This window comes from Chiloscyllium punctatum, chromosome 10, assembly GCF_047496795.1.
Source record: "Chiloscyllium punctatum isolate Juve2018m chromosome 10, sChiPun1.3, whole genome shotgun sequence".
Lineage (NCBI taxonomy): Eukaryota > Metazoa > Chordata > Chondrichthyes > Orectolobiformes > Hemiscylliidae > Chiloscyllium > Chiloscyllium punctatum.
In genome coordinates, this window is record NC_092748.1 from 8,076,264 (window position 1) to 8,089,555 (window position 13,292).

General features: G+C 47.4%; 2 protein-coding genes across 3 annotated transcripts in view; both read right to left on the bottom strand.

Moving 5' to 3' along the window:
* Window positions 1–5,934, bottom strand: part of LOC140482525 (uncharacterized) — a 33,057-nt gene extending 27,123 nt beyond the window's left edge. The window contains exon 1 of the mRNA XM_072580083.1: window positions 5,836–5,934. Within this exon, the coding sequence (XP_072436184.1) occupies window positions 5,836–5,934 (99 nt within the window). The remainder of the gene's footprint in view (window positions 1–5,835) is intronic.
* The window catches only part of LOC140481863 (hyccin 2-like), a 96,903-nt gene that overhangs the window by 47,243 nt on the left and 36,368 nt on the right, over window positions 1–13,292 (bottom strand). The window contains exons 8-11 of one of the 2 annotated variants that reach the window (XM_072578438.1): window positions 9,561–9,677; window positions 8,028–8,115; window positions 7,589–7,748; window positions 7,045–7,194 (exon numbers count right to left, since the gene is read on the bottom strand). In XM_072578438.1, the coding sequence (XP_072434539.1) occupies window positions 7,045–7,194; window positions 7,589–7,748; window positions 8,028–8,115; window positions 9,561–9,677 (515 nt within the window). The remainder of the gene's footprint in view (window positions 1–7,044; window positions 7,195–7,588; window positions 7,749–8,027; window positions 8,116–9,560; window positions 9,678–13,292) is intronic. The other variant, XM_072578439.1, reaches the window with a different exon arrangement.

A 13,292-nucleotide genomic window follows, 5' to 3' on the forward strand; every position in this document is an offset into this window, starting at 1 on the left:
GCTCAGCACACACACACACACACACACACACACAATTGGGCTCAGCACACACACACACACACACACACACACACACACACACACACACACAATTGGGCTCAGCACACACACACACACAATTGGGCTCAGCACACACACACACACAATTGGGCTCAGCACACACACACACACAATTGGGCTCAGCACACACACACACACAATTGGGCTCAGCACACACACACACACAATTGGGCTCAGCACACACACACACACAATTGGGCTCAGCACACACACACACACAATTGGGCTCAGCACACACACACACACACAATTGGGCTCAGCACACACACACACACAATTGGGCTCAGCACACACACACACACACACACACACACACACACAATTGGGCTCAGCACACACACACACACAATTGGGCTCAGCACACACACACACACAATTGGGCTCAGCACACACACACACACATTTGGGCTCAGCACACACACACACACAATTGGGCTCAGCACACACACACACACAATTGGGCTCAGCACACACACACACACAATTGGGCTCAGCACACACACACACACAATTGGGCTCAGCACACACACACACAATTGGGCTCAGCACACACACACACACAATTGGGCTCAGCACACACACACACACACACAATTGGGCTCAGCACACACACACACACAATTGGGCTCAGCACACACACACACACACACACAATTGGGCTCAGCACACACACACACACAATTGGGCTCAGCACACACACACACACAATTGGGCTCAGCACACACACACACACACACAATTGGGCTCAGCACACACACACACACAATTGGGCTCAGCACACACACACACACAATTGGGCTCAGCACACACACACACACAATTGGGCTCAGCACACACACACACACAATTGGGCTCAGCACACACACACACACAATTGGGCTCAGCACACACACACACACACAATTGGGCTCAGCACACACACACACACAATTGGGCTCAGCACACACACACACACAATTGGGCTCAGCACACACACACACACAATTGGGCTCAGCACACACACACACACAATTGGGCTCAGCACACACACACACACAATTGGGCTCAGCACACACACACACACAATTGGGCTCAGCACACACACACACAATTGGGCTCAGCACACACACACACACAATTGGGCTCAGCACACACACACACACACACAATTGGGCTCAGCACACACACACACAATTGGGCTCAGCACACACACACACAATTGGGCTCAGCACACACACACACAATTGGGCTCAGCACACACACACACACACACAATTGGGCTCAGCACACACACACGCACACACAATTGGGCTCAGCACACGCACACACATTTGGGCTCAGCACACGCACACACATTTGGGCTCAGCGCACGCACACACATTTGGGCCCAGCGCGCGCACACACATTTGGGCCCAGCGCGCGCACACACATTTGGGCCCAGCGCGCGCACACACATTTGGGCCCAGCGCGCGCACACACATTTGGGCCCAGCGCGCGCACACACATTTGGGCTCAGCGCACACACACACGCAATTGGGCTCAGTGCACACACACACACACACGCAATTGGGCTCAGCGCACACACACACACGCAATTGGGCTCAGCGCACACACACACACACGCAATTGGGCTCAGCGCGCACACACACACACGCAATTGGGCTCAGCACACACACACACACAATTGGGCTCAGCGCGCGCACACACACACACACACACAATTGGGCTCAGCGCGCACACACGCGCACACACACACACGCGCAATTGGGCTCAGCACACACACACACACACACACACTCAATTGGGCTCAGCGTGCGCGTGCGCACACACACACACAATTGGGCTCAGCACACACACACACACACACGCAATTGGGCTCAGCGCACACGCACACACAAAAAATTGGGCTCAGCGAGCACACACACACACGCAATTGGGCTCAGCGCACACACACACACACACGCAATTGGGCTCAGCGCACACACACACACACACACACACACGCAATTGGGCTCAGCGCGCGCACACACACACAAAATTGGGCTCAGCGCGCACACACACACACAAAATTGGGCTCAGCGCACACACACACACAAAATTGGGCTCAGCGCACACACACACACACACACACAATTGGGCTCAGCGCGCACACACACACGCGCAATTGGGCTCAGCACACACACACACACACACACACACACACACACACACACACACACAATTGGGCTCAGCGCGCGCGCGCGCGCACACACACACACACACACACACAATTGGGCTCAGCACACACACACACGCAATTGGGCTCAGCGCGCGCGCGCGCACACACACACACAAAAATAATTGGGCTCAGCATACAGACACACACAATTGAGCTCAACACACACGCACACACAATTGGGCTCAGCACACACACACACACACAATTGGGCTCAGCGCGCGCACACACACACAATTGGGCTCAGCGCGCGTGCGCGCACACACACACACAATTGGGCTCAGCGCACACACACACACACACACACAATTGAGCTCAGCGCGCGTGCGCGCACACACACACAATTGAGCTCAGCACACAGACTCACAATTCAGCTCAGCACACAGACACACACACACACACAAATTGAACTCAGCACACACACTCACACACACACACAATTGAGCTCAATACACAGACAGGCACACTCAATTGAGCTCAGTACACACACACACACACACACACACACGAGCTCAGTACACAGACACACAGAACTGAGGTCCATATACAGACACACAGAACTGAGGTCCATATACAGACACACAGAACTGAGGTCCATATACAGACACACAGAACTGAGGTCCATATACAGACACACACACACTCCACTTCCCCCAACAGTCTGACGCACACAGTTGAGCCCAATACACATAGACGCACACACACACAGCATTGACTCCAACACTCGGACACACAACAATGACCTCAATGCTGATACACACACAGACCGCATAATGTTAGAGGACCAGTTGTCAATGGTGGAAGGTGACGGGGTCCAAAGGTGGGTGTGGCAGGAGTGAAATTTAGGAACATTATTTCATGATAGACAACAGAATCCCTGTCTCCTGACATGGGGCAAATCAGATGGTCAACTGAACCTTTTAAGATCAAGGTGGCTAAATTTTTAATTGGATCAGGGTGTCAAGGGATATGGAATTAAGACAAATAAATTGAGTTTAGATACAGATTAGCTATGATATAACTGAATGGTGGGAAAGACACTAATGGTAGAACGGCCTCCTATTTCTTTGTTTCATCATCAAGTTTAAAAGTATTGACTAGATCTAGAACTTGCATTTATATCACACCTTCATGTCATGAAATATCTCAAGGGCAAAAAAGTGTTAAACACAATTTGACATTAAACCAAATTGGTGGAGGATGTTTGTTTTAAAGTGCACATTAAAAGGAGAAGGAACGAGGTATTAAAAAAAACGGTTTACCGAGTTGTGGTGTTGGTAAGCTGCCTCCATGAACTGCTGCGATCCATGTGCTGTAGATAGACCTACAATGTTGTTTGGGGGGAAATTCCAAGATTGTGACCCAGTTACACTAAAGGAACAGCAATACGAGGATGGTGAATGGCTTCGAGAAGAACCTATCGGGGTGACCTTCCTATGTGTCTACTGCCCTTGTCCTTCTTGGTGGTCGAGCTCGCTAGATTGCAAGTTGCTGTCAAAGGATCCTCAGCAAGATGCTGCAGTGCAGCTCGAGTCTGGTTCACACCACCTCCACTCTACATTGGTGGTGGAAGGACTGAATATTTATGGAAGGGATTTGCAGAACGTAAGGCCTAAGCAGTTCAAGTAAGTTGTCAATGGTGAAGCACTGGGGACATAGAAGAGCGAGAACATCACACGCAGATTATAATGGGCTCCTCACTAGGGAGGTTGAACTTGCTCCTCAATGGTGTGTTTGCTTTGGGGATAGGCCTACCCTGCACACTGGATGACAAGTGTTCAATGGGCAGTGTTAATTCAGATTTGGGGAAACCTCCACCACAGATAGCCCTGGGATGTCATAGATTGTGACTGATCAAGAACAATCATCAACAGAAGCACTTGCAATTCAGTCATGCAACGAGTGAGGCTTTCCCAAGATCTTTTAATGTTCTGTAGAGAACGAAAATCTGCCAGCCTGGTCTGTTCATGCCTACATGTGATTCCAAACATGCAGAAACAAGGTTGACTCTTAACTGTCCTGTGAATTGGTCTAGAGAACCATCAGTTCAATGGCAGCTAGACAAAGTTAATAAAGGCCAGCTTTGACAGCAACACCCACATTTCATGTAAGAATGAAGAACATCTAAACCTATGGTCTAGTTGATTAATTTATGAATGAAGGAATGCTCAAGGGGATCGATAAATAAGACAGCTGATGTAGGCAAGTGAACAGGCTCAGAAATGTCAGGTGTTATTCCATAGGGAGAAGGAGTGTTTTGTATTCCATAGGGAGAAGGGTCAAGGAAACTCAAGACATAGCCCGTTCCAGGTCACTAAGCTGAAAGGGGACCGGGGGCACAGTTTGAGAATGAATTACAGGATAAATGCTAGAAGCAACTATACATTGGAGTCAGAAGGCCACAGATTCAAACTCCACTTCAGCCCGCAAACAAGGCTGACACTTCTGTGGAGAAATGAGGGAGTGCTGCATTGTCAGATCAGATGGGACTTTAAAGCAAGGCTCCTTTCACCCCTTAGTGGTGTAAAAACATTTAACATCACTTTTAAAAAGTGCTTTGTGATGTCCTGACGTTATGATAGGTGCTATATAAATACAAATCTGTTCTTTTTTTTAAGGTTAATTTAAAGCCTTTCATGTGATACTCAAGTAAATGTTTTCTGGAGGTCCAAGGGAAGTAAAAATGGAGTCCAGTGGTTCAATGTTTTCAGTATGGATGCACTGAAAATAATTATTTCCAATTGAAATTGGAGGGAAATTTAAAATAAAACGCTTCTGAAAGGTTTTGCTTGCATTAAAAAGTTAGTCCGTGCAATAGCAGTCAAGTCCAAAAGAAGAACATTTCTTCTCTAGCTCAGGTTGATGCTGTGGTGCAGAATAACCTCAATTTGATGCAAGTACTTAGCTTTAGACCAAACTTTAGCTGTCTCTAGGAGGTCTATAACACAATGAATATTCAGAAGGATATTAACATCTCATTAAACACACACTGCAACATCGAAAAGATGGAGCAAAGCACACAGCCAGAATAAAGCAATCCCTCTCAGTGGTTCTATACTCTGTCCATGCACTCAGTCTAAAAGCAGTACATAGCATAGCGAAGAGAAGTACACACATACAGGCATGCAGCAAGGCATTCCAAATCAAATGAAGGAAACTGCAGCCTCCACGTCCAGCAACAGCAGAGTACTGATTCAAAGTATTGCAGGCTGTGAGCTTTTGCAAACACTCCTTGTTCCATATCCTGACAGAGAACTGAAATGTAACATTTACCTCTAAATCTGATACCACTCTTATTGAATAAGGAGAAAAGTCATTAACTCGCATAAAACCAAGGTTTTAAAATTAATTATTCCACCCAAAGCATCTGTAGCAAAGGAATTCTCAGATGTGCGCTGCAGTTTCAGTCAGAGCAGCAAAGGGGGAAGTGGTCAGCTTGACACCAGAGTACCTGTCCCACCATAGACCCCATGATACACTCTCCAATCACTCTCCCCCACGCTATACTGTCCCAACACTCACCCTTCTCCCAATCACTGGTTGTCACACGGCTCCCCACAACCAACGTTTCTTCACCTCACTTGATGGCTGTCACCTATGTCTGAATTATTGAGTTTGAACCCACAATGCACAATAAAGGTTCGACATTCAGCCCCTGCTGATTTCAGGAGCTCAACCATGGCCTCAGTGGGTATTCAAGAGAGCGACAGAATCAGCTGGGGGTTGCAGCTCCTGATCATGGCCCAGTGACTCCTGCAGACTGGTGTGGCTGTCATTCGCTCAGAGTCCAGGCTCTGAAACACCCAGCTACATTTTTCACCAATACTCACTGTGTGGGCTGATCCCATCCTGGGGGAGGACTGAATGGCCAATGAGTCTGGAACTGTACCCACCATGACGACGTTAGAAGGGTGGGTGTAGGACACAGTGGGCAGAGAGTGGAAGAGAGAGGGGGGGGGGGAATGAAGATTAGGATAGGATAGTTTAGGATTATGGACAGATCAAATTACTGACTTCACTCAGCATCTCACACAATCTTATAAAAACCAGATGTTCTTGGTGACATTGCGTTGTGTTCCTCATTGTTAATGACAAGACAACAGCAGCAATCCTGGTACAACAATGGAAAGAACTATGCCAACAATCGGGAGGAGAAAGTGAGGACTGCAGATGCTGAAGATCAGAGTTGACAGTGTGTTGCTGGAAAAGCACAGCAGGTCAGGCAGCATCTGAGAAGCAGGAGAATTGACCTTTCGGGCCAGAGCCCTTCATCAAGAAAGCTCTTCATCATTCCTGATGAAGGGCTCTGGCCTGAAACGCCGATTCTCCTGCTCCTCGGATGCTGCCTGACCTGCTGTGCTTTTCCAGCAACACACTCTCGACTATGTCTGCAATCCACGGACTCCCCAGAAATGGACCAGCAGGGTTGCTGAGATGCAGGACAAGGAGAAGCATGCAGTCAGTCAGTCAGTCAGCAAGAGCAACCTGATCGGAGAGCCTTCAAACCAGAGTGTTGGACAGTCCCTTCACCATGCTCGTTCATCCCAGCAGCTGGGTGCAAAGAAAGGGAACTAGACCAGCACAGCACAGCACGAGAATGATATGACCTGACCTGCTGCTCACAACGGCTGGGGAAGAGGCAATGCATTAGCACATGCCCAGGATAGTGGGGTCAAGCCACTGGGAAGGTTGGCAGCCGTGCTGGATGGAGGAGGGAGGGAGGGAAACAAATAGTCACAGGCTGTCTTCCAGCATCCTCACTGATCTCTCCCTCCTCATCTCAGGCCTACCCGTTATCACTGTCGTGGGGTCCGTGGCAAGCCAGGAGGATACTCGCGTGCCCTCCCCATTCCACTCACGCTCTCCAGCCAATTCAGATGAGTCACGGATTAGGGAGGTGGGGCAGCTTGACTCAACATCAACCGTGAGGTCTATACAATCTGGGATTCAACACAAAACATTTAGTGCGTTCCCCCATCCGGAGAGGGGAGGAGTGGGGAAAGGAGTGTGAACGTTACACAGGACAGGGGTGGAGAGAGAGACAACAGACCAGACAGCAATGAGGAAAGACAAAAGAGCTCAGAACAACGGCAATGCTGGCACCAGAGACAGCCACAGATCCCGAGAGCTGCCTTGCTCAGGTGGAGGAGCGCCTGTGCTACTTGGGAGGCTTACTTACAAACTGAGAGAAAGTGGAATCTGGTATTTTATTTCAAGGGCAGCAGCCCAGCATTCCCAATCCTGATACAGTCAAAGATGAGAGTGCAGGAAGTGGCAGGAAATTAATGTCCTGCATCCAAAGTTGTGCCAAGACCAACTTTGCCAGCTGCTTACCCTCTCTCTTCCAGCGATGCCTTCGTATAGAGGCTGTGGTGATGGCAGTGCGAGATATCCTGGGTACTGTTGGCGTCACCTCCACCTGCAGACACTTCCTACCCACCTTGGAAACGTCAGGAGCATCAAAGGGCAATGAGCTTTTCATCGCATTAGCAACCTAGAAGGAGGACACAGTTAAGGTTGGAATAGAGAGCACAGGTTAACAAAGAAGCACAGTTCATTCACACCACACATACTTGTACATGTTTAAATTGGGATTAGCATTAGTTCAACCAGACAGCTCTGTAGCAGGTGAAAAAGACTTGCATTTCTGCAGCACCTTCATGACCTCAGTTCCGATGAATGATGAGCAAGGAAGTACTGCAATTCTACAGTACCCATTTGAGGGCTGTGCTGTCAGTATAACTAGTGGGTTTCACAATAATAACTGACTTACCAGCAGTGGCTGAGAATACAGCTCTAACTGTGCACGATATAGGAGGTCCTCTAGTGCTTCTTGGCCCAGTTCCCACTCTCCGTTGTAGCTGCAGAGAAACAAGAAAAAGGAGGAAGTCTCCAAGATTAGGCTCACTACCGGCAGACCAAGCTCCACCAGCTCAATCCCCTCCCCACAGTTTCTTGCCCTCCATTAAATCACACCACCCGATTGACACCACACGTACTCCCACCAGCAGAGGAAGGATTGACAGATGCTGGGGAGGTTGAGCTAGGTCTTGTTGGGGGTTGAATGTGCCTCCCTTTTTCGGCAAGCACTGAAGGACACCTTTGAAAAAAATGGGACAAAAACCAGGACGCCAACTTAAAGGCGAATACCACAAGAACCAAAGGTAGCAAGAGGTAATGTTCGTCACACAGCCAGTGGTTAGGATTGGGAATCCACTCAGAGTGTGATGGAATCAATCTCAATTTTCAACCATCATCCATAATTGGATAATTAGTTGAAGACAGAAATATTTGCAGGGCAAGTGGGATGAGGCTAGCTGCTCTTGCAAGGATTCATGAAGGTACCTCGGGCATCTCTGACAAGCCCAAGTGAAAGCACAAACAGCGGAAGGAGTGGGTGAACACTGAAGCCTGCCACCCAGCCACCTCTAAAAACATCACCAGTCCCACCTACGGCGAGAGATGCAGATCCTGCTATTTAATCACCTCAGGGCCCACAAACTCCAGCATGGAAATAAAGTCAACCTTGGTCTCCAGGGACTTTGTGAGATTTTGTGCTGCAACCATTCCCTCCAGAGACTTTAGTGATGCGTTTAAGATGAGGATGAAACTGGGCATGTCAGACTGGCTGAGACCTGTGATTGAGGGAAACGAAAGGCAGCGTGGTACTATTCAGCATAAGGGACATGGTTACTGGGAACTTCAGTGAAAGTCTCATGGGGTCAAGCCACCTTGACACTCCATGTAACTCCAGTGGAGTTTAGAAGAGTAAATGGTTACTTGATTAAAACATATAGTCCTCAGGGGGCTTGACAGGATGGACATGGCGAGAATGTTTCCTGATATAGGAGAATCTAGAACTAGAGATCTGGTTTAAAAATCAGGAGTTGCTCATTTAAAAGAGATTAGGGTGAAAATGTTTTCATAGAGGGTCATGAGTCTTTGGAACCTTCTTCCTGAAAAGGTAGTGGAAGTAGAGTCCTTGAATATTTTTAAGACAGAAGTAGATAGATTCTAGTTAAGCGAGGGGATGAAAGGTTAACCAAGGGGTAGGCAGGTAAATGAATCTGAAGTTACAATCAGATCAGACATGATCTCATAGAATGGTGAAGCAGGCCTGAGGGGGTGAATGGCCTACTCTGTTTTGTTCACAACATGAAAACTGGCCCATAACAACAGCAACATTTGACAGTCAACACAGAGAAAGTACTTTTACCAGTGGATTTACTGATGGTAATGGCAGTGATGACTAGCTGACACACAGTATCTGACAAAACCATGCACACCCCTCATCTGCCATACTTACATTGTATGATAGACCCCTGTCATCAGCTGCACCATAAACTCTGGGTCCAGCATGACCCGGCCACATGTCTCACTCCACACCTTCTGCCGTTGTCGTGGGAACCCAGTAATACACAATCTAGTGATGGAAGAACAGGCAGATATTAGCAAATGACATCTTACCATGATACAACACAGATGCACTCAGCTGTGGCTACGAAACACTAAACTTTTAACCCATGATTGAAATCATAGTTCAGGAAAGATTTGTATTAAGGGTCCCTGAGGTTTATAAAGTGAGTGGCTTAGCTCAGTGGAATACAGGTCCAGAACAACACTGGTTGCAATGGTGATTAAGCTGAAGATTGGGACCGGTTACAAGCAATTGGGATTCCACACTAGTAGCACTCTCAATGAATCTCACAACTTCACAGTAAACAGAGGACAGTCCCCTATTATTCTGGACTCCTCTCAGAGACCTTTTTTGGTTGATTGGTTAGGTCAACATTGACTGTCCATCACTTATAACCTTGGAGAACGTGATTATGAGCTATTTTCTTAAACTGCTGAAGTTCTTAGGTTTTAGGGCCCCACGCAGTACTGTTAGGAAATGAGTTCCAGGATTTTAACACAGCAATAGTGAAGGAATGGTCAGATATTTAATAGGCAGGAAGGCATGAGACTTAGAGAGGAACTTGCAAGCAACTGCTGCTGTGGTTCTTCTAGAGGACAGAGCTCTAGAGTTTGGAAGGTGCTGTCAAAGGAACATGGATGAATTGTTGCAGTGCATCTTGTAGACATGGTGCCAGCAATCTACAATGTGTGGGTGGTGAATGGGATTCTAATCAATTGAGCTGCTTTGTCACGCGTGGTTTTATTATTCAGTCATAGGACATCAATGTTGTTGGCCAGGCCAGTATTTACTGACTATCCCTAATTGTCCAGAGGGATGTTGCTGTGGGTCTGGAGTCAGAGGTAATCCAGGCTAGGTAAGGATGGAAGACTTCCTTCCCTAAAAGGACATCAGTGCATCAAATGGGTTTTTTCCAACAATGAGATTTTTATTGAATTCAAATTCCACCTTGGTGAGTTTTGAGCCTCGGACCCCAGGACATTTCCCAGATCTCTGGGTTAACAGTCTAGCGATAACTCCACTAAGATATTGCCTCATCATTCATCTTGCGTGTTGTTGCTGCACTCATTGAAGCAAGTTGGGAGTATTTCAAAACACTCCTGACTTGTGCTTTATAGCAAGTGGATAGACTTTGAGGAATCAGGGATTGAGTTATCTGTCACAGAATTCCCAGCCTTTAGCTGGTTCTTGTTGCCACAGTATTTGTTTAGTGGCTTCAGTTCAGGTTCTGGTCGTTGCTAAACCCCATGATATTGATAGTTGGAGATTGAATAATGGTAATATCATTAAGCATCAAGGGGAGATGGCTGGATTGTCTCACTGGAAAGGGGCAGTACCTGGCACTTGCCATTTATCAGCCCAAATCTGAATATTGTCTATGTCTTGCTGCTTTTGGACATGGACTCCTTCAATACCTGAAGAATCACAATTGGTGCTGAATGTTGTGCAATCAGCAGCAAACAGCTCCAACTCTGACCTTATGGAGTGAATGTCATTGATGAAGCAGCTGAAGATAGTTGGAGCCTAGGACACATTCTTGAGGAATTCAGATGTGCCCTGGGGCTGCAATGGTTGACTTCCCATCTCTGTGCATTTCTGAATGTATCTACACTACACTGACTGCAATAGTTAAGGAAGGCAGTTCACCACCACCTTATCCAGGACAAAAAGGGATGGGCAATAAGACCATAAGACATAGGAGTGGAAGTAAGGCCATTCGGCCCATCGAGTCCACTCCGCCATTCAATCATGGCTGATGCGCATTTGAGCTCCACTTGCCAGCGTTCTCCCCGTAGCCCTTAATTCCTCTAGACAACAAGAACCTATCAATCTCGGCCTTGAAGACATTTAGCGTCCCGGCTTTCACTGCACTCCGTGGCAATGAATTCCACAGGCCCACCACTCTCTGGCTGAAGAAATGTCTCCGCATTTCCGTTCTGAAATGACCCCCTCTAATTCTAAGGCTGTGTCCACGGGTCCTAGTCTCCTCGCCTAACGGAAACAATTTTCTAGCATCCACCTTTTCAAAGCCATGTATTATTTTGTACGTCTCTATTAGATCTCCCCTTAATCTTCTAAACTCCAACGAATACAATCCCAGTATCCTCAGCCGTTCCTCATATGCTAGACCTGTCATTCCAGGGATCATCCGTGTGAATCTCCGCTGGACACGTTCCAGTGCCAGTATGTCCTTCCTGAGGTGTGGGGACCAAAACTGGACACAGTACTCCAAATGGGGCCTAACCAGAGCTTTATAAAGTCTTAGTAGTACATCTCTGCTTTTATATTCCAACCCTCTTGAGATAAGAGACAACATTGCATTCGCTTTCTTAATCACAGACTCAACCTGCATGTTTACCTTTAGAGAATCCTCGACTAGCACTCCCAGATCCCTTTGTGCTTTGGCTTTATTAAGTTTCTCACCATTTAGAAAGTAGTCCATTCCTATATTCTTTTTGCCAAAGTGCAAGACCTCGCACTTGCTCACGTTAAATTCCATCAGCCATTTCCTGGACCACTCTCCCAACCTGTCTAGATCCTTCTGTAGCCTCCCCACTTCCTCAGTACTACCTGCCTGTCCACCTAACTTTGTATCATCGGCAAACTTCGCTAGAATGCCCCCGGTTCCCTCATCCAAATCATTAATATATAATGCGAACAGCTGTGGCCCCAGCACCGAACCCTGCGGGACACCGCTCGTCACCGGCTGCCATTCTGAAAAAGAACCTTTTATCCCAACTCTCTGCCTTCTGTTAGATAGCCAATCCTCAATCCATCCCAGCAGCTCACCTCGAACACCATGGGCCCTCACCTTGCTCAGCAGTCTCCCGTGTGGCACCTTATCAAAGGCCTTTTGAAAGTCCAGATAGACCACATCCACTGGGTTCCCCTGGTCTAACCTACTTGTTACCTCTTCAAAAAATTCCAACAGGTTTGTCAGGCATGACCTCCCTTTACTAAATCCATGTTGACTTGTTCTAATCAGACTCTGCTCTTCCAAGAATTTAGAAACCTCATCCTTAATGATGGATTCTAGAATTTTACCAACAACCGAGGTTAAGCTGATTGGCCTATAATTTTCCATCTTTTGCCTTGATCCTTTCTTGAACAATAAGCACCATCCCAGCCAGTTACACCTACAGCCCTCAAATAGAATAGAAGAATGTGTACGACTCCAATCAGTACAGTGTTTGGTCCCCAGTTTCCACAGACTCCAGTTTTGCTTGGGCTCCTCAATGCCTCCTTGAAGTCAACTTCCAGTTCCTCGGGCTGGTGAGGCCAGAAACAAGGAGATAATGGATTTGAATGTGTGGCTGGGGAACTGGTGCAGGATGCAAGGATTTAAATTCTTGGATCACTGGGGTATGTTTTGTGGTAAGCATAAATTATACAATAGGTTAGGGACCAGCATTCTGGCAAGCAGATTTGCTACTGCAACACAGCTACGTTTAAACTAATTAGCAGGGGGGGGTGGGGGGGAGGGGACAAACTGGATGTTTAAGAAGGAAATTGAAGGGAAAGTTAGAACAAGGGAAGTCAAGAAAGACAACTGTATCAATGAAGCAGAAAACTCAAAAAGGGATCATGCTGTAAGGTTGAGTGAAATAGGAGTTGATGGGA